The sequence below is a fragment of the Mastomys coucha genome, unplaced genomic scaffold (assembly GCF_008632895.1).
Source record: "Mastomys coucha isolate ucsf_1 unplaced genomic scaffold, UCSF_Mcou_1 pScaffold13, whole genome shotgun sequence".
NCBI lineage: Eukaryota > Metazoa > Chordata > Mammalia > Rodentia > Muridae > Mastomys > Mastomys coucha.
The window spans coordinates 20,835,710-20,855,640 of record NW_022196895.1 but is presented as its reverse complement, the minus strand read 5'-3'; the positions used below and the strand labels follow the sequence as shown (position 1 = coordinate 20,855,640).

Sequence of the window (19,931 nt, the reverse complement as noted above, 5' to 3'; positions counted from 1 at the left end):
CCTTCCCCACACCACTCCTGCCTTCCCCACCCCACTCCTGCCTTCCCCACCCCACTCCTGCCCTCCCTACACTGCTGCTGATTCCCCCTCACACTCTGGGCTCCAACATAATCCTCTTCTTCCACAATGCTTCTCATGCTATTCATCCAATAGCACCAATAGGAGCGATTACTACCTGCCACCTAAAGCCCTCCAGCACTTTCCTTCAACTCTCCAGTTCCCTCTTCAACAGCTCCTGCTTCCCTCACCCACACCACTACCTTTACCTGTGATCAATTCTTAGAAATAAAGTATAAACAGGCACTTATGTGCAATAGAACTATTCTCTATAACCAACCGTCTTCCCACTTGATTTCCACTACTTTATTATTCTTTCCTCCTTCCTTCCTTCCTTTCCTTCTTTGGTTTTTTTTTGGAGACAAGCCTCACTACATAGCCTTGGCTGACCTAACACTCACTATGAAGACCAGGCTGACCTTGAACTCATACACATCTGCCAGCCTTTGCTTTCCAAGTGCTGGCATTAAAGGCATACACTACTTATTTCATAATCTTATAATACATCTCATGTCATTTGTTTTCTTCAGCACTAGAACTATGGACCATGTACATGCTAAGTAACCCCAGCTGTATTTTAAATCCAAATTCAAATATTTTTTTCTAAGTACCCCAAATCTTATGTAAAAAGCAGATATAAACAAACAAAAATTTTAAAATGTCCCAGTAAAACATTTTCCCTGGGGCTAGACCAATAGCTCAGTGGTTGGGAGCATTGGCTGCTCTCCACAGAGACCCCGTGTTCTATCCCCAGCATCTACATGGTGGCTTACAACCATCTGTACCTCTAGTTCCAGGAGATCCCCCTCTTCTGGCCTTTTAGGGTACTGCATTCATATGGTACACAGACATATATATACAGGCAAGACACTAATACATACAAATCATAGACTTTAATTTTTTTTAAAAAATTGCTCATTATTCTAATTGGTGAACTCTTTCTTCCACAACTTATTTTCCTGTCATATGACGTAGTTATTAGGCCAGAAGTGGTAGCACATACCTTTAATCCCAGCACTTGGTAGGAAAAGGCAGGTGGATCTCTTAAGACAAGTTTGAGGCCAGCCTGGTCTACGCAGTAAATTAGAGCTCAGTCAAGGCTACATAATGAGACACTGTCTCAAAAAAGTTAAAAAAAAAAAAGGTGCATCAATGAACTCTTCCTATCCCATTAGTTCAGTGCACCACTTCTGCCCTTCAGAAAGACTGGAATCTTTACCAACATAGGACTTGCCCATCACTTGATCTAGTCACCTACTGTAGAGACAACATATGGCAGCCATGTTATCATCGTATCACTGAAAATGCTATTGCTGCTTTAGAGTCTTGAACCCATTTGTTACACAAAGATCTGTATTTATTTATTTGTTGTAGAGTTATTTTCTCTGTGCATGAGTGTTTAGCCCACATGTATGTACATATGTGCACCACATATGTGCCTGGTGCCCATGGAGGTCAGAAGAAAGCACCAAATTGCAACTGGAGTCAAGGAAGGCTGTGAGCCACCACACATGGGTGCTGAAAACAAAACGCAGCTCCTCTGCAGGGCCAGCGAATGCTCTTCACTGTTGAGTCACCTCTCCATCCACTACATGCCACGGCTCGCATAAAAGTCTATGAAACCTGAAACATGATTTAACTTCTCTACCTATATGCTATATCTAAACTAGAAAATACTCACATCACAGAGCATGTGACTCAGTGACTGTCGGGAAATGACACTAAAATTTTCCACAAAATTCCGAGGAGCAGAAAAAACACGAAGAACTTTTTCATCTGCTCCAGACACAAACTGAAACCGATCAATCATTGCCAAACACTTGAGGTTGTATCCATGTATCTGAGGCCTTGCGATCTCATGCCAAGTGACCTAGGGTTAAAACACAGCACGTAAAATGAAAACGAGTGCACACTTCAAAACTCAGTCCTCTTCAACAAGCAAAATACAGGATATAAAACTTGCTAGTGCCCCGTAGTTCCCATTGCCAACGATCCAGTGGTGTGCAATGACATCGCACGGTAGCCTCAACCTGAACGTCCTAATGCAGGCTGCTCATTTGGGAAACGCCAAGGGGAAGGAAGGCCCTGAGTTAAGGAGGGAGACTTCTCACCTGTGATTGGTCCTTCTTCTTCCATGGAGCAAAAAGACGAGTTGTCTGATCAGTGCTGGTAGTGATGATGAACTCTCCCTCTGGATCCCACATTAGGTCTTGGACGCCATCAAAGTGTCCTGAAATGACAATCTCTGGAGCCCACTGCCTCTGCAATGAAAATGAGTACACACATAAGAAAAATAAGCAGGGACCACCAAGAGGAAACTGTTAAATATTCAGGACCAGGTCATAAAATAAAAGGAGCTGTTTCCCATCCAACCACATTAAACTGTAACATCCAATTGTGTGCTGTATCCTTTGAAACAGTAATTGTGGGAAATTTCTCAGCAGCCAGATAGTGTGATGTTACCTGTCTATAAACTCTCCTGTAATAACAGGTATTAAATAATGACCACCATGCAAATGAATTAGGAGGGCTAAGAGAGTTTATACTCATGAAGTATATAGACAATGACAGCCTCTTTTTCAATAAACTCAAGTAAGAGGAAAATGAAATTAACTATGGAACCAAGTTTGCTTAAAGTCAAGTCTAATGAATATAGTCAATATTTTCTTCTGTTTTATTGAAATAGGGCCTCATATAATCAAAGCTGGCCCCAAACATACTTTACTCCAGAGGCTGGCATTGAACTCTTGATATTCCTATCTCTGCTTCCAAGCATTGGAATTACAAGCATGCACTAGCATGCTGGCTCAATAATTAAACTAAGTTATATCTTATAAGGACATATGGCAGAGAAATTATATTAATTCCCTACTGTACAAGTGCGGGTTGTAAAGTTAAGCTCTAATGGGTGTTTATAGCAGGCTCTGAGTGTTATAGACAGAACTTTGGAATTATCAGTACAGTCTTCCAATAGAAACACTCTACTTATTCATAAAATCAGCCCTGGGCTGGAGAGACAGCTCAGTGGTCAGGAGTCTGTACTGTTCTTCCAGACCACCCAAGTGCAGTACCCAACACCCATGTCAGCCAGCTTACAACCACCAGTTCCAACAAGTCCAGCACCCTCTTCTGGCTTCCACTGGCCCCTGTATATACATGCACATACCCATACACAGACACATAAAATAGATCTTAAAATTAATCTTGATTATAAATGAACAGCTCGTGAAGGCTGCTGCAGGAACTCTGTGAGCTCAGTTTGGCTGACAGTCTAACACTCTTCTAAAAACCCAGGTCCATTTAAACCCCCTCACCCTACATGTGTAAATCCTACACACAGGCACAGTGAGACTGTTTTCAGACTTGAGTGCCTCCTTCCTCATCTTGTACTTTCTGTCTGCAAAGGTCCTCAAAGACCAGCTGGGTTAAGGAAATAAGAGTTCGCCTTAAAAAAATAGTTCCTAGGACTGGTGAGATGGCTCAGCGGGTAAGAGCACCGACTACTCTTCCTAAGGTCCTGAGTTCAAATCCCAGCAACCACATGGTGACTCACAACCACCTGTAATGAAATCTGATGTCCTCTTCTGGTGTGTCTGAAGACAGCTACAGTGTACTCATTTATAATAATAATAATAATAATAATAATAATAATAATAATAATAATTAGTAAACCTTAAAAAAAAGTTCCTAAACTAACAACGTCATAGACTTAGTGGCTGTTTTTAACTGTGGAAATAATCCTAAAGGCTAAATCAAAATGGAGGCTGGCAGACAAACTCTCCAATAGATCAAGAAGTTAAAACCTCAGAGGGGATTAGTACCAAGGCCACAAACTAAAACTGATGCAAACCCATGAGTTTACTTTATAAAGGGAGCTACTGGTCTAGTGAGATGGCTCAGCAAATAAAGGCACTAGCCACCACGCATGCTGACAGCTGACCCAAGTGCCACCCACAGAACAGGAGGGCATGGTCTTGTAGGTCGTCTTCTAACCTTTGCACCAGCATACCAACACACTTGCACATGCACACCAACAAACACACAAAAATTTGCAAAATATATTAAAATAGGAAGGTATGAGATATGTGTTCAAGGTACAAGTTACATTTCACCAAATATCCTTATTTCTTTAGTTTGATAAATTTACAAATCACTTATATAGCATCCAGACCCTGAGTTTCATCTGTACATGATTGGGGGAGGGGAGAGAACACACAACCCAGGGCCTCACATAAGCTGGGCCAATGCCACTGAGCCACTGCAGACTCACATAAAGAGCATCATTCAATACTGTCACACTGCTATACAAGTCTGTATTCTTCTTCCTAGGAAAGCCCAAATTCTAACCTAGTATAAATACCACAGACTATCTTTAGAAATGAATGTCATTTCTGCTTCAATGTGCCTACTAGGAAAGCACAAGTCAGTGAGAGGTCCATATGCTCGTACTGGGTTTACTGTACTCTGTTTCCAAAGGTGCAGTGCTCCGTGGAATGCATGAGCGATGATCATGGAGCCATTTTCACCGAACTGGCAATCATAAAACCCCAGGGTATTTCCACCTACTTCACCTACTCGGACCTACACAAGAACAGAAAAACAGTTATCAATCAATCAACAGGTTCATTTCTCACACTAGAAAAGGAGTCTAGAGAGTAAGTTACATTCATTTAATGTGCAATGTATACAAAGAGTAAATATTTACAGCTCTAGGAATATAGATTTGGGGTATATATACTGACTCTTAAAAAGCTCCATTTTGTATTTCTTAAATATCCATATCCTACCTGTTCTAACCAAACCCCTGACTCTTCATCTGGAGCCCAGAGAATCATGGTTTTGTCCATGGAGGCAGACAACAGTCTCACTGGCTGCTGCAGAACACCATCTGAAGAGAAAAACTGTCTTTAGATGATCAAGAGGCAGAGTTTGAGACTGCCAGGACAAAAGAGAAGGACAGATAGCACACTGACTCCCACAGCAAAGCCTGCAAAGGCACGTGTGATGGCTCTCATCTATAACCCAGCACTTAGGAAGCTGAGGCAGGACAACAGCTTCAAGCCCAAAGCCAGCCTGGGCTACACTTTGAGATTGTACAAACAGCCATAAGATCTACCCCTAGTACAAACAAGTTGTGATATATTCAGACTGTGGAATATTACAGGGTAATGAATCAGTACTACATGAACCAATATGGCTATATCTCTTAAGCATGTACAAAAGTGTGATGCAGAAGGGTAAGTACATACCAGTACTGAGTTTTGTCAATGACAACAATATTGTGCATGACTATATAAACATGGAATTTTTATTCCTACGCCCAGGACTGACACACACTGACCTATTACTGTGTCTCCTCTCAATAGAAGAAAAGCTTAAAAGGGACACAGGCTGTAGAACTACAGAAAAACTAATGTCAGTTTTCAAAATGACACATATTATTTTAAATAAATTTTTAAAAGTTTTTTCTTTACTATTTTTAAACTATTTTTAATGTGTCTGTAGTGCATCTCTATGTTGGCATGTGCAGAGGTGTCTAAACCCCCTGGAGTTGTGACTTACAGTTGCTGGCCACCTGACACGGGTGCTGGGAACTGACCTGGGTCCTCTGCAAGAGCAATGCTGGATCTTAGTCACTCAACTATCTTCAGCCCCTTTTTGACTATTTTAACTATTTATTTAAAGATTTTTTTAAATTAACTATCCATCTATGTGTGTGAATGCCAGTGCCCTTGAAGTCCAAAAAGGGCATCAGATGTATCACACCAGCCCCATTCCTCTTATTTTTACTAGTGGAAATACAATTTCAAATGAGCAAATATAAGTATACAGTTTTTCTCCCTTTTTACTTGTGTAGTTAACTATTCAAGATGAGCTAGACTTTGATGTTATAATCCTCCTGTCTCAGCTCCCTGCTGCTAGAATTAAACTTTGCACAGCCATGCTCAGCTCTCACTCTTTCCTTTTTTTTGAAATGGGGTTTTACTATGTAGTTCAGTCTGGCTATAAACCTGCAATCCTCCTGCCTCAGCACGAGGAATCACAGGCATGGCACCGTCATGTGCAATAAGATCATTTTTTTTAGAAGATTTATTTATTTTATGTATATGAGTACACACTGTAGTTGTGCAGATGGTTGTGAGCCTTCATCTTGTTGTTGGGAATTGACTTTTAGGACCTCTGCTTGCTCTGAGGCTCGCTCCAGTTGGCCCCCACTCGCTCAGGTAGAGCCCGCTTACTCAGTCCCAAAGATTTTTTTTATTATTATTATAAATAAGTACACTGTAGCTATCTTCAAACACACCAGAAGAGGGCATCAGACCTTATTATGGGTGGTTGTGAGCCACCATGTGGTTGCTGGGATTTGAACTCAGGACCTTCGGAAGAGCAGTCTGTGCTCTTACCCGCTGAGCCATCTTACCAGCCCAAGATTATTTTTTAGTTTTAAATTAAACCTGGCTTGCTAGAACAGAAAAAGTAAATTACACAGCTAGTAGGCTCTAAGCTACAGAGATGGTAAACAGTGGGGCCTGGACCAGAGCAGGTGCAGACAGCTGTGTTCATGACAGTAGCGTACATGGGTCAGGAAAAGTGGAGGGGTTATGGGTTGGAATGGAGACCACTAAGCAAGGCTGTATGGCACAAACACTGGAGCTGGCTGAGGAGCATGAAGGTAAAGAAGACGCGACGGCAGACATGCACTACCTAAGACTGAGTGCTGACCACCTGGGCATTGATGATCGCTTTTCCTGGGTCAGAGAACTAGCCTTGCCTTCCTCAGCTTTACAGCAGCACCAGCCTCAACATGGTACTCTGCCTCATACACAGAGGAAGGGCCAAGACTGAAGGGAAAGTGCTGCTTTCCTACCAACTGTCTCTCAGGGGCACCCCCTCCGCACTGCGCTGCTTTCCTACCAACTGCCTCTCAGGGGCACCCCCTCTGCACTGCGCTGCTTTCCTACCAACTGCCTCTCAGGGGCACCCCCTCTGCACTGTGCTGCTTTCCTACCAACTGCCTCTCAGGGGCACCCCCTTGCGCTATCAAGAGAGTGAAGGTTCAGGTGAGGTTGGCTTGAGTCAGTTTTCCTTAAACTCTCGAACTGCACAGAAACGTTAAACAGTCGGCAGGGAGGCAGTGTCGGCACCCTGCAGCAGCTGGCCGGCGTCAGCACACTGACTACACAGGCCAAACGCCTCTCTCTCATTTATGACCGCAGTTACACTCAAAGCAATCCCCACTTACAGGTAATAAAGCAAGAGCTGTTGGTTGTCCTCCTACCTTTGTAAAATGAAGGCTGCCAATGAACTGCGTTTACCCAGTTTTCGTGTCCAGCCAGCACCGTCTCCAGGGTAATCGCAACTGTTGTTCTAACACCTACAACAGAAGCAACTCAGAGACCCTTCCTCATAGCTCTCCCAAAAAGAACACTTGTAAAGTCAAGTCTGTTGTGTAATTATGTCAAGAAATTAGAACAGAACATAATCCAAATTCAACAAAAAGAACAAACAAACAAAAAGCCCATAAACCTCATTAACCTCTTCCACTAGAGAAAAAGCTAAAAATAAATTTTCTCCTACATTTTTCTCTACCTTAGAGAATTAAGAATATATTTTACTATTTGAAATATTCCTAAAAATGCTGTTACACAACAATTAAAGAGCAAAATCACACATCATTACATTTTGAAATATCACATGTACAATTCTTATGTGTTAGCTCAAAACTAGGGCTGTACTGTAGATCAGCTGTGCTCTGCCTAGCATGTGCAAGCCCTGGGTTTAATCTCCAGCACAAACAAACAAACAAAAAAAGCATTAAAGTAAAAACAAGGCTGGGGATATAACTCAGGTGAGAGAGTGCAAGCCTGGCACACCACAGCCCTGGCTTCCACCCCAATGTCACATTAACAGGGCAGCGTGCATAGCCTTCTAACAGCAACAGCATTCAGAAGGTAGGAGGAGGTTCAGGAGTTAGGAAGACCAGCCTGGGATGTATGAAACCCTGTCATTCATTCATTCATTCATTCATTTATTTATTTATTTATTTATTTATTCATTCATTCATTCAGATAGATAGATAGTAAAAGCAGGTAAGTCAGCCTCTTTATTTCCCTACTTAATAAAATAAGGAAAACTAAATTCCTATTATAGACTTTAAAAACATATACATGAAAATTTTCATATTTAACATAGTGATTTATGTTGGCTATATAGTTTCTTGGTTTTTCCCTATATAACTGCTCACAAAGTCACAACTCTAACAGGCTTTGTAACTAAGACTAACCAAGAACAGTAGACCTAGAGAAGGTCTAATGAGGACCAGCAAACTCAAATACATCTCCATCATACAACATTCCCATAGGAACTGTGGGTGGGGAACCCTGTCTATTAACTGTAATTATGCAACAATCCATTACATCTAATACCGTAAGAAAATCTGAATTACACATACCACTGAAATGTAAATAACTTAGCTTGTCCCTTATGACTGTACTCCAACAGGACCAGATTCATACTCCTCCTTTAGGGGCCTTCTTATGCTATGCTTGTACCATTTCACAAATTAATTCATTGATAAACATTAAGCATACCCTTCAGTAACTAAAAAGACTGGACTAATTACAGTTTAAAAATGTTTTAAACATGAAAAATAACAGATCTCATATAAAAATAAAAAGCTGCCCTTCACCCAGACAAATGAAAGAGCTAGCAGAGCTAGGCACCGCTACACCAGACCCCTCACTGTTACTCACCGTCATCTTTTATAGTGAATGTGTTTTCCTTCATCCTTATACTGTCATCCTTGGTTTCTAAAGATGCTGGTTTCATATACAGTCTCCATATTCTTATTAGGCAATCCTGTGAACAGCTTGCGAGGAAAAGGTCTCTACCTAATTAGAGAATACATACTACATTACTTTTTAAAACACAGTAAATTTAGGTGTAAGATGGTATATATTTCTAGATCCAAAAACATTAGACTTTGTTTCTTTATCCTTCATTTATTTGACTGGCATTCATTTTTAATGCCACTGGTAAACATACACACAATGTTAATAAATATGCATATAACTAGTGGTTCTCCACAGCTAGGTCATGAAGTTCTAGAAAGAACTCTTCAAGAACATGTACATATAAATAAGACAACTACTGTCATTCTGCAAGTGTCAATTTATCTCATGTTTTACCACGCAATCAGAAGTTAACAAATAGGTTAAAGAACCCTTTTCTGGGCCACTGAGATGGCTCAGTAGACAAAGGTACTTTCAGCCAAGCCCCTGTGACTTTGATCTTGGGACTCAAGGTGAAAGGAAAACCTGCTCCCAACCCCCCGGTGCTGTCTTTCAATCTCCAGATGCATGTCATAGTATGTGTGCTCCTTTTAACAACACCTTTTAAGTCCCCTTTCTGTGTGGGACAGCAGACAACGTAGCACACAAAGAGAACTAAGGAACTAAAGCAGGAAAGGCTGCTTTTGTGGACTAACATAAACTTGTTCCCATCATGTTCACGCCTAGGAAAAGTTCAGACTGACCAAAGGTTGCCCATTCCACGCCTCTTATCCAGTCCTCGTGTCCGCAGAGAGAAAGCACTTTCTGAAACTAGGAAGATAACAGTCAGTCAGTAAGGTGTGCCTTGAAAATGCTAGATACTTGGACTTTTACAACTATTCTAAAATTTCTTACAGAATGAAGAGAAACAAGGGCCTAGAACTAACCAACCCTATTCCTGGGACGCTCTCCGTTAGCTCAGAAAAGCATACGCTCTGTGTAGAGAGAAACAGCACCGGAGAGTACTTCAGTACTATAGAGCACTCAAAAGTGTACGGGGAACACCAGCATGCATCTTTCTTCTCCTCCAGGTAGCAGTACTGTGGGTTTTAGTTATCTGTTTTCCTCTAATAACTCTGGGCCCAATGACCAAGGAAGTAGTTATGTGGTGTTCATAACGTGAAAGAGCGTCTAACAGAACTGTTGAGAAGATTGCCCTGTGGATCACTCTGGTTTGAACTGTAACATCTCTAAAATGTTATCATCTAGGGAGGAAGATGGAGGTAGGGGATGGAGGAAGTAGGGGAAGAAGAAGGAGGGATGTAATGTATGAGAGATACATTAATAAAATCAAGTACAAACACTAGTTACCTGGCCATCCTGTTGAACAAATAGGTGAATTCTGCCGTCATCGTCACCACATGCTAATACTGGCACTGGGAAGGAAAACAGGCATGGCTGAGAGTCCTGAAGCTACAGTCACGGGTGAAGACACTGCCTTCTGCTCCCCATACCATCGCACAACTAATAAAAGGTCTCCGGGAATAATCGGACATTGTACATGATTCAAGTCAGTGGTTGTTGATAAACTCTAAGTCAGTGAGTGGCTCCACTCTGTGCATTATGATGAAGGGGAGAGAAAGGGAGGGGATGAACACAGAGAAGACCAGGAGAAAACATGGGCTAAGTGTTTGCCACATAAGCCTGACTTCAATCCTTGAGTTCAATGCCTGGGACCCACATAAAAACGCCAGATGTGGTGATATGCATCGATAATCCCAGCACTCCTTGGCAAGATGAGAGAGAGACAAATTGGCAGAGAGTTTGCAGGCATCTATCCTAGAATATATGGTATGAAGAGAGAGCCTGCCTTAGAAACTGAGTGCACAAATAGAAGGACTTCCAAAAGTTGTCATGTAACCAAAATAATTTTCAAGTAGCAAGTAAGGTGCATTCCTACACCACCACCAGAGGACGGACAGGAAAAACTGTTACCCCAGCTGAATATGAAGAGCCTCTGAGCACAGCATCAGTCACCAATTAGAAATCTTTACATTTATGTGTTCGATGACTTCAAAGACTTCAGACTTTGCTTGAGAATGAATTAAATGTCAAAATTCACGAGCACACAATCAAACAAATGGTTAGGAACCCCGAGGGTGCGTGTTACAAAGCTAACCACCTTCTCAGCTGCCTCTGCATAGCATGGAGCCAGAGTCTCAGCTCCTGATGTCGAGGGCAGATGCCTCTGGCTGGTGGGGGGTGGGGGGGCTGGCCTCCGGGGAAAGGAGGGGAAAAGAGAACCACAGTGTCACATCAGCTGCCCTTTCTGAGACTAAAAGAGGCAGGTAAAGTCAAAGTCATCGCACAGGACATGAGGAGTCGCCACCTTAAGAAGCTCCTACAGGTAAGCACTCTTCCACTTAGTCCAATCTTCAGAGAGCTATTTTCTCAAAATTATATTTAGATACATCTATGATAAACTCCATAAGCAGCAATATCAATTTAGAGCATATATTAAGTCAAAAATAAAAATAAAAATAAATCAATAAAATCTCAGCTAAATTCCTAAAAGCTGTCCTTAGCTTTATGATCTAGACTTGGGTGTTGAATACTGTAATAAACGTTACATTATGAACATCTCAGTTATTTGTTGTTCTGTTTCTGAGACAGTCTCATGTACCCCAGGCTGACCTTGAACTCCTGATCCTCCTGCCTCCATCTCCCTAATGCTGAGGTTACAGACATTTATCTTAACGCTCAGTTTATTTCATAAGTGCATTTAGATAGAGGGCTGGGAGCTCAGTGTAGAGAGCTGTTTAGCATGTGTGATACAGGGCTGGGAGCTCAGTGTAGAGAGCTGTTTAGCAAGTGAGGCTATCAGCTGGATCACCAGCACAAGAGAAGTAAATGTAACAGATACAAAGTCAAGGCTCGGGGCTGGAGAGATGGCTCAGCGGGTAAGAGCACTGACTGCTCTTCCGAAGGTCCTGAGTTCAAATCCCAGCAACCACATGGTGGCTCACAACCATCCATAATGAGATCTGACGCCCTCTTCTGGAGTGTCTGAAGACAGCTACAGTGTATTACGCTGGAGCAAACCAGGCTGGAGCAAGTGGAGCCGGAGCAAGCAGAGGTCCTGAGTTTAATTCCCAGCAGCCGCATGATGGCTCACATCCATCTGTACAACTACAGTGTACTCATGCACATAAAATAAATAAATAAATCTTTAAAAAAAAAAAAAAAAAAAAAACAAAGTCAAGGCTCCACACATTTCTTTACGCGTTCTTTTAATAAATAGCAGGACACTCACCATTAGTACCAGGCAAAATAGACAGGCAGACAGCCAGAACGAAGCCATCCCTGAAGTTCAAGGTCTGGAGGTATTTTACTGAAAAACAAAACAAGCATTTGCCTCTCAGCTTCTCTAACTAAAGAAGCTGTGTAGTATCACTGGTCGGGGTGTCAGTAGACAGATGGAGAGAGGTCAACCCCAAGCCTCAGAGATCTTGGGAAACTAAGTTGTTAAATTTCAACAAAATCAGAGAGAACAAAATAGCTCATTTAAAAATTAGGAGGAATTTACTTTGTCAAATAGTTTGGTTAAGGGATATTTTGAAAAAGGCAAAAAGAAACATTCATATTAGAATTATAACATTCCAATGTTGCTTGAAATGTTGGAACTTATGTGTGTTCTTGTGGTTGCTATTCCTTTCACTATTTCTATTTCTCTTCCCTAGATTACAAAGCCTACCAAACCTACCTTCAGACCCCTTTTTAGACCAGAGTCGCACTGTGGAATCTGAAGCTGCAGAAGCTATCAGGGCTTGCTGCTCGCCGTCGGATGGCCCGCTCTGGTAAATAGCGTGCACGGCATAAACTGGCCCTTCATGGCCTTGGAGACGGACTGTTTTTAAAACCTGAATCAAGAATGACACATGTGTTATGAGAACAAAGGAATTATAAAACTGGGCTGGCTCATGTCTCTATCCAGAACTCAGAAGACTGATAAAAGTCTGAGGCTAGCCTGGGCTACCAAATGACTGTCTCAAAAAAAAAATCAAGATCAGGAGGCTGTAGATAGAACATGCTAGCTGCACATTTGTAATCCCGACACTTGGGAGGCAAAGACAGGAAGATCATTAGTTCAAGGTCATCCTCAGCTACTTGTGTAGCTGAGAGGTGCACTGAGCTCTGTGCACTCAGAAATGCATGAGGAGGTACCCAGTCCCAAGGATGCTCTGCCTTTCCCTTGAACCCCAATTCCTTTCATACCCCCACCCCACTCCACCTGGCCTCACTCTCCCCTCAGTTGACTAACCCGCCACTAGGAGCTTTGGGAAGCAACGAGGCAAGTCTTGCAAGTCTGTATCTACAGGTTTCAAAAATAAGAGCCCACTTCTCCCTGGATTTCTGCTAAGACTGGGCCCAGCAGGGGCAGTATTCTGCTCTCATTCAAATGCACATAGCTCCAAAGCCCATCTTCACTTGGCCCCCTATTTCCTGTATCTTGTGTTGCGGGCCTTGAGCAGTAAGTCTGGTCATAGAGCCAGCAGCTCCCAGGACATGACTGCACCTGGTTCTGCATCTTCCTACTTGCTTATTTTCCTCTGTAAAAGCACCCATCTCCCAGGGCACTAAGAAAGAACTGAAGTTATACTTACTCATCTCCCTGCCCATCACAGTCACAATTTATTTTGTAACTAACCTGTCAGTGCCGAGAGCTTTTTTTAGACTCCTTCTTTCTTCCTGTTTCTCCTATGCTAAGTTAGCCCTGCTGTCACAGTAACTGACGCACTCCCTTCCTTAGCAAAATCCTGGGCCTCATACACACTAGGCAGCTGCTCTGCCACTCATCTGTACCCCAGCCCAACCAAAACAAAAAAATTTGAGACAGTGTTCTGCTGTATAGCCTATACTGACCTTGAACTCATAATCCTGCCTCAGCCTGTTAAGTGCTGACAATACAGGTCACCACATGACCATACTAAACACAAACTCCTAAAGCTAATGCTCAAATATGATCTTCCCCTCTTCTTCTGCACACATGTATTATCTAGTAACATTTCCAAAACTGTCTCCTCTAAATTCAACAGGAATGTTAAGAGATTTTAACAGGAATGGCAGGGTTGCTCCTGTAATGTTTGTCTTACTTGGAATCCTCAGCCCCTACATTTTTCACAAGACAGTAACCCTCCACTTTGCAATCCAACTCAAAGCCACCCATGGTTTAGGGATACGGCAGGTTCACACACCTAGGCTTGGAACATTTTGGATTTTCGTTATTCAAGTCCACTTTACCCTCAAGATGATGTCCTTGACTCACAACAGGAAGGCTCTGCTGCATGTACTCTGCAGGGTAATGTTCAAAACCAGCACAACTACGTGCTTCGCTTTTATTAATCTTTGCCTAAAAGTAGAAACAACCCAACTACTAATCAGAGAGGCTCATCACATCATCACCCTGTGTGGAACATCGCTTACAACTACAGATCTATATTCACCTGGCAGCAGCTACCCATTCAATACACCAAAATGTCAGTCATTATTAAAAACAGAACAGCTCACATGAGATCAGTCTGAATGAGGGAATTCACAGGGATCAGTAACAGCACACAGATATGGAAGCATAAATTTGAGGAAGGGTGCAGGAGCCCTGATGTTCAGAAGATAAACAATCTCTGCTGGTAGACTGCACACAGCTGTAATCCCAGCCTTCCAGGTGATCACGTCTTTAAGGCTAGATTAGGACATACAGTGACACTGTCTCAGAAAGTGTGTATGTGTACACTGTTTATGTGTTTTTGTGCATATGTCCGTTTTGTGTTGACCAGCTACTCCTGGACATGGCCTGGCTTAGAGTATGAAAGATCCAGTGACACTCCATTGATTTTCTCTTTCCCAGAAAGTATCAATTGCAAATAGCTTCTTGGTTAGGTGTGAGACTTTGTGTCCACTTCCCCTTTTTAGTGCTGGGATTTTATCTTTGGATTTAAAAGAACAACGAAGTATATGGGTTATGGATGAGCAAAAATAGGAAATTCATAGATAAGAAAGAAATTAGGGCACTTCATAAATAAAGAAAACAACAAACCAGAAATGAGAGCTCAAACGTGAAAAGTAAATATCATTTCTTAGAATTAGACACAGCTACTGACCTGATTATTCTCTAGCTGCCAGTGGATCACCCGATTGTCAGATCCTCCGGACACCAGCTCAGTGGAAGGGGCTGGAAAAGTTGTATCTCAGTAAATATTTGCATTCATACCATTTCTTTACCTAGTTATTTTCTTTCTTCTTGCTTTTTTTTGTGTTTTGTTTTTTTGTTTTTCTAGACAGGGTTTCCCTGTATAGCCCCTGGCTGTCTACTCCCTCTCTAGACCAGGCTAGCCTTGAACTCACTAAGATCTACCTGGCTCTGCCTCCTGAGTGCTAGGACTAAAGGTATGAGCTACCACCTTTTCTTAAATCAAGTTACTTTCATAATCAAGAATTTAAGGAAATCTAAATTATTTGGTGATAGAGCCTTATTAGAGGATCACAGGCTACAGTGTAACATATAATTCATTTGATGTACCATCACTTTTAAATGGAAGGTAAAATGAATATGTCACAGCAACATCCTATAAGGTGATTCTACTAGTCTTTGATGTCATGGTGGCAATGAATATATTTACAGCTGTGTCCTGCACATACATTAAAAGCTGTCCTTTGTATCGTACAGTGGTGTTTACTGACTTGGTGCAAGACTTGCTCTGATTTACCAAATGAGATAGGTATTAGATGTATTAAGCTTTTTTCTTTTAATATCACAGATTAAAAAAAAAAAAGAAGTCTCACCAATTCAAGCAAATTCTGCATCTGTGCCTGGATCATAATGCAGAATGGGAAGGAACTTAATTCAGAGTACAGGACTCCAGGACAGTAGATACAGGAGGACAACTGGGAGCATTCCACGGGACTGAGAGTTTACAGCAACCAATAGGGTAATGGAAAATCCTAGAGTCAGAGAATCTTAAATGAGGGGGAATAATCCAATGCAGTCAAGCATTCTAAATTTGTGTTCTACTTCACACTCTTAAAACTCTAAAAAGCTCTGAATGTGGGCTATGTATGTCAGTACTAGAAGTTAAAACTAAAAAAAAACACTCCTTAATAGTTCACTTAAAAACTACAATGATGTTGGGGCTGGGAACACACACCTTTAGCCCCAGCACTCAGGAGAACGAGGAAGGGGGGGTGCTGTGGATTTGAGGCTGGTATGATCTACATAGTGAGTTCTAGGCCAGCCAAGGCTACACAGTGAAACCAAATCTTTAAAAAACAACAATAATAATTACACAGTCAAGATGGCTCATTAGGTAAAGTCACCTGTTATACAAGCCTACCACCTGAGTCTGACCCCCAGTCCCTAAAAGGTAGGTGGACTTTCTCCACATGCCCTGAGTGTGGCGTGTATCCTAACCCCACTGGCAACAGTAATCTAATGGGGCTGGAGAGATGGCTCAGTGGTTAAAAGCACTGACTGCTCTTCCAGAGGTCCTGAGTTCAAATCCCAGCAACCACATGGTGGCTCACAACCATCTGTAATGGAATCTGACGCCCTCGTCTGGTGTCTGAAGACAGCTACAGTGTTCTTACATATAATAAATAAATAAATCTTTTAAAAAAATAGTAATTTAATTACTGATGCACAAAATATGTTGTATTGGCTGGTTTTATGTCAACTTGGCACAGACTATGCATTGGAGAGGAAGGAAACTCAGTTGAGGAAATGCCTCTATAAGATCCAGCTAGGCCGCATTTTCTCAATTGATCAATGGGGGAGAGCTCAGCCCATAGTGGGTGGTGTCATCCCTAGGCTGGTGGACCAGGGTTCTATTAGAAAGCAGGCTGAGCAAGCCAGGGAAACAAGCCAGGAAGCAGCACCCTTCCATGACTCCTGCATCAGCTCCAGCTCCCAGGATCCTGCCCTTTTTGAGTTCCTGTCCTAAATTCCTACAATAGTGAACAATACTCTGGAAATCAAATAAACCCTTTCTTCCTCAACTTGCTTGTGGTCACAGTGTTTCACTGCAGCAATAGAAACCCTAACTCAGACAAAGGTTAATATGAATTTTCATAGGAGCTAAAGAATGCTAATGTTAGAACCATAAACAATTAATAAGAACAAAAGCACAATGTTGCATGTCTACAAGGCTCTTTAATGTCTGGCTATGCTAAAAAACAGCTTAAGCTTCATATCTGCTTCTTTGTTTAGTCTGTTAAGTATCACAGGTCGTATGGCTGATAGAAAAACCACACGGCACACTCATGACAGCCTGTGAATGAATACACTTCTTAGTATTATGAAAACAACATGGGCCTCACACATCTCAGGATCACATAGAGTCCTCTGATCCAATACAGTCCCTTACTTTTCAGACAGTGCTATCAAGTTCAACAGAGATACAAGGTCTTAATTAAATAAAGTAATAGTCTATCTACCGCAGAAACAGACTTGGGCCAACTCCACCTATGCCCCACTCACAGGTTTTTCAATCAAAAGCCATAGCACAGGGTATATCCATGCTTTGCCTGAAGTCACGTAAAAACACTAGTCAGCCATCAGTGAATATGAAAAACAATGAAAGAAAAACTACTAACCATACTTTATCACAGAGCATTTGAGATCAATCTCCTCAGCTTAATACTTACAGCCATCCTCTGTGCGTATCCACTGCAGGCAGTTGACTCGAGCAGTGTGACCATTCAGATTGGTAATAACTACCTTTTTCTTTAGAGAAAAAAATAGCAATTAGTATATTAGAATGGAAGCTACAAAGGAATCGGGAAGTAAAAAAATCAGTTATCAGTATTTTGACACAATAAAAAAAAAAGCAGAATTCCATCGACAGAGTTACGTTTCAAGCCATACAACTCTAACTGTAACTTAAGTCACCCATTCACTAGAGAGGCTGCCTGCCTTTCCACATCACTTACAGAATCCTATTCATAACTGAAGACCTGAGCTCCCTGCATCTTCATCTACATAGTTCTGCTCACCCAATCCTCCTCAGCAAGCCTGTCTTGACTCTCCAAGATAAGCAAGTAGTCCCTTCTCTGTGAGCCACAGTCCTTAGCAAAATACTATCACAATGCATTAAGTCAAAGATTTAATTCATTTATTTTTATTTCATATGCATTGGTGTTTTGCCTGCATGTATGTCTGTGTAAGGGTGTTGGATCCCCTGGAATTGAAATTACAGACATTGTGATCTGCCATGTGGGTGCTGGAAATTGAACCCAGATCCTCTGAAAGGACAGCCAGTGCTCATAACTGCTGGGCCATCTCTCCAGCCCAGGTTAATGGTAAAAAAAAGAAAAAAAGAAAAAAAAAAAAGAAAAGAAAACTCTGCAGTTAATGTATACAAATTCCTGGTTCCAAAAACAAACAAACAAACAAATTCATGGTTCCTTTTGAGGAATCTACAACTAGTATATGCAAAGTTGTGGCTAGTCAAGTGGTAGCTTCTTTAGCCTCAGTGACCAGTGACACAACGTCACGTCACGAGGCTACAATTAGCGTAGACTTTTGAGATCTCATCCCTGCAAGTTCTACAGATTCACAGCAGCTCCTCAGCTGCCCAATCCGTGGGCAGCCTTACTTCACCCACCGCTAAGATTTACTCATTTACCCTCTCTTTAGAGCACTTCCCACGGTTGTTACCAACAGTACTGACTTGATGCCAAATGCATACCAAACAAAATTTCTCATGGCCAGGAAAAAGGAACAGGCAGATATGCATAACTTAATATATCTAACGAATGAGCCCTCTGAGGCCGAAAGCACTGATGGATTTCATTGTCTCTCCCACTAGATCAGCCTGCTATAGGTTAGAGGGAATACTTTTTCATATAGAACTTTGTATCTGTGAAGTTTAGGAAAATGGGATTTAAAATCAAATTTTAACAATGCAGCACTGTGAGAAACAGACATGCATCGACACCACATTTTAGTTTACAGCCTTTCAACAGACACAAGGACCATGCAACGCTAACTGCACCATCCTAAAGTAATGGGGGGCGGAGGGAAAGGGTTCTAAACTCCGGTAGCGTGCATTAATTACTCACTTGAGAAGCTGAATAGGAAAACTGCTAAATAATAATCAGCTGGCTGACGTTTCAAACATGGGTTAAGTCCTGCCTTATAAACAGAGCTTAAAACTCCCATTCTCTATTTTCTCCACAGTTCCTTCAAAGCTGCATTCATGTACCTAAAATATCTTTATATTTCCTTGCAATTCAATCTAAGTTCGTTAACTATGTTGCGGGGGGGGGAGGCGGGAGAGAGGATAAAGAATTCGGGTGCCTTTAACCCACGTCTACATTTCAATTCTTGTAACGGTACTGAGAAGGATGTCATCCTTGGGATTTCAGCTCGAGGATCACAAGCCACAGTCACCCGAGGATGACGCTAGGAGATGCAGGAGAGAGCAGAGCCCAGGTCGCTCGGGAGGCTCTCCTCCTAGATTCCCGGAGTCTGCAAGACCGCGCACTCGGCCTGCAAGCTGGGCCCGTAGCCCACCTAATCCCTCGTACCTGAGGGTCATAGAGAACAACGGAGCAGGACGTGCCGAAGGCCAGGAGTCCTCCGTGCCCGGTATTCCAACTCAAAGCTCCTCGAACCCGGTTCGGGCAGCAAAACACATGAGACACCTCCAGCACAGAAGAAACCATGATGCGAGGTGGTCAATGGCAGAGACACTCCCGTGCACTTCCGCCCCAGAGCGGAACTACTCTAGCTAGCCGCGGATACTCCGGCATTCGCCAGCCGGTCCGGATTTCGAAGGGGCCGGGGCGGAGCTAAGACGCCCAGCTCCGCAGGCCACGCCTCCCGGCCACGCCCCCGTCGGCTGGCGTGGTTCTCTCCGGTAGCCTTTGCTTGCCTCGCGCATCACTCTGACCGCTGCTCCGCGCGTGAGCCAGGCCTGACCGCTGTATGCAGGGCACGCTCGAAGGAGCTCGTGGTCCCGGACGGTTCCATCGGGCCCAGCTAGCTGCCCACGGCGGACCGGACTGGGCTGCGGTCCTGGCGTGGAGCGGAAGGGCGCGAGGAAAGGA

General features: G+C 42.6%; 1 protein-coding gene across 1 annotated transcript in view; it reads right to left on the bottom strand.

Annotated features, from left to right (window-relative positions):
- The window catches only part of Elp2 (elongator acetyltransferase complex subunit 2), a 35,117-nt gene extending 15,444 nt beyond the window's left edge, over positions 1 to 19,673 (bottom strand). Inside the window, exons 1-13 of the mRNA XM_031365147.1 lie at positions 19,410 to 19,673; positions 17,526 to 17,604; positions 14,987 to 15,057; positions 12,592 to 12,748; positions 12,142 to 12,219; positions 10,200 to 10,264; positions 9,593 to 9,659; positions 8,811 to 8,948; positions 7,337 to 7,432; positions 4,845 to 4,945; positions 4,507 to 4,638; positions 2,169 to 2,318; positions 1,739 to 1,927 (exon numbers count right to left, since the gene is read on the bottom strand). Of these exons, the coding sequence (XP_031221007.1) occupies positions 1,739 to 1,927; positions 2,169 to 2,318; positions 4,507 to 4,638; positions 4,845 to 4,945; positions 7,337 to 7,432; positions 8,811 to 8,948; positions 9,593 to 9,659; positions 10,200 to 10,264; positions 12,142 to 12,219; positions 12,592 to 12,748; positions 14,987 to 15,057; positions 17,526 to 17,604; positions 19,410 to 19,547 (1,461 nt within the window). The 5' untranslated portion in view covers positions 19,548 to 19,673. The remainder of the gene's footprint in view (positions 1 to 1,738; positions 1,928 to 2,168; positions 2,319 to 4,506; positions 4,639 to 4,844; positions 4,946 to 7,336; positions 7,433 to 8,810; positions 8,949 to 9,592; positions 9,660 to 10,199; positions 10,265 to 12,141; positions 12,220 to 12,591; positions 12,749 to 14,986; positions 15,058 to 17,525; positions 17,605 to 19,409) is intronic.
- Between the last annotated feature and the right edge of the window lie 258 nt (positions 19,674 to 19,931).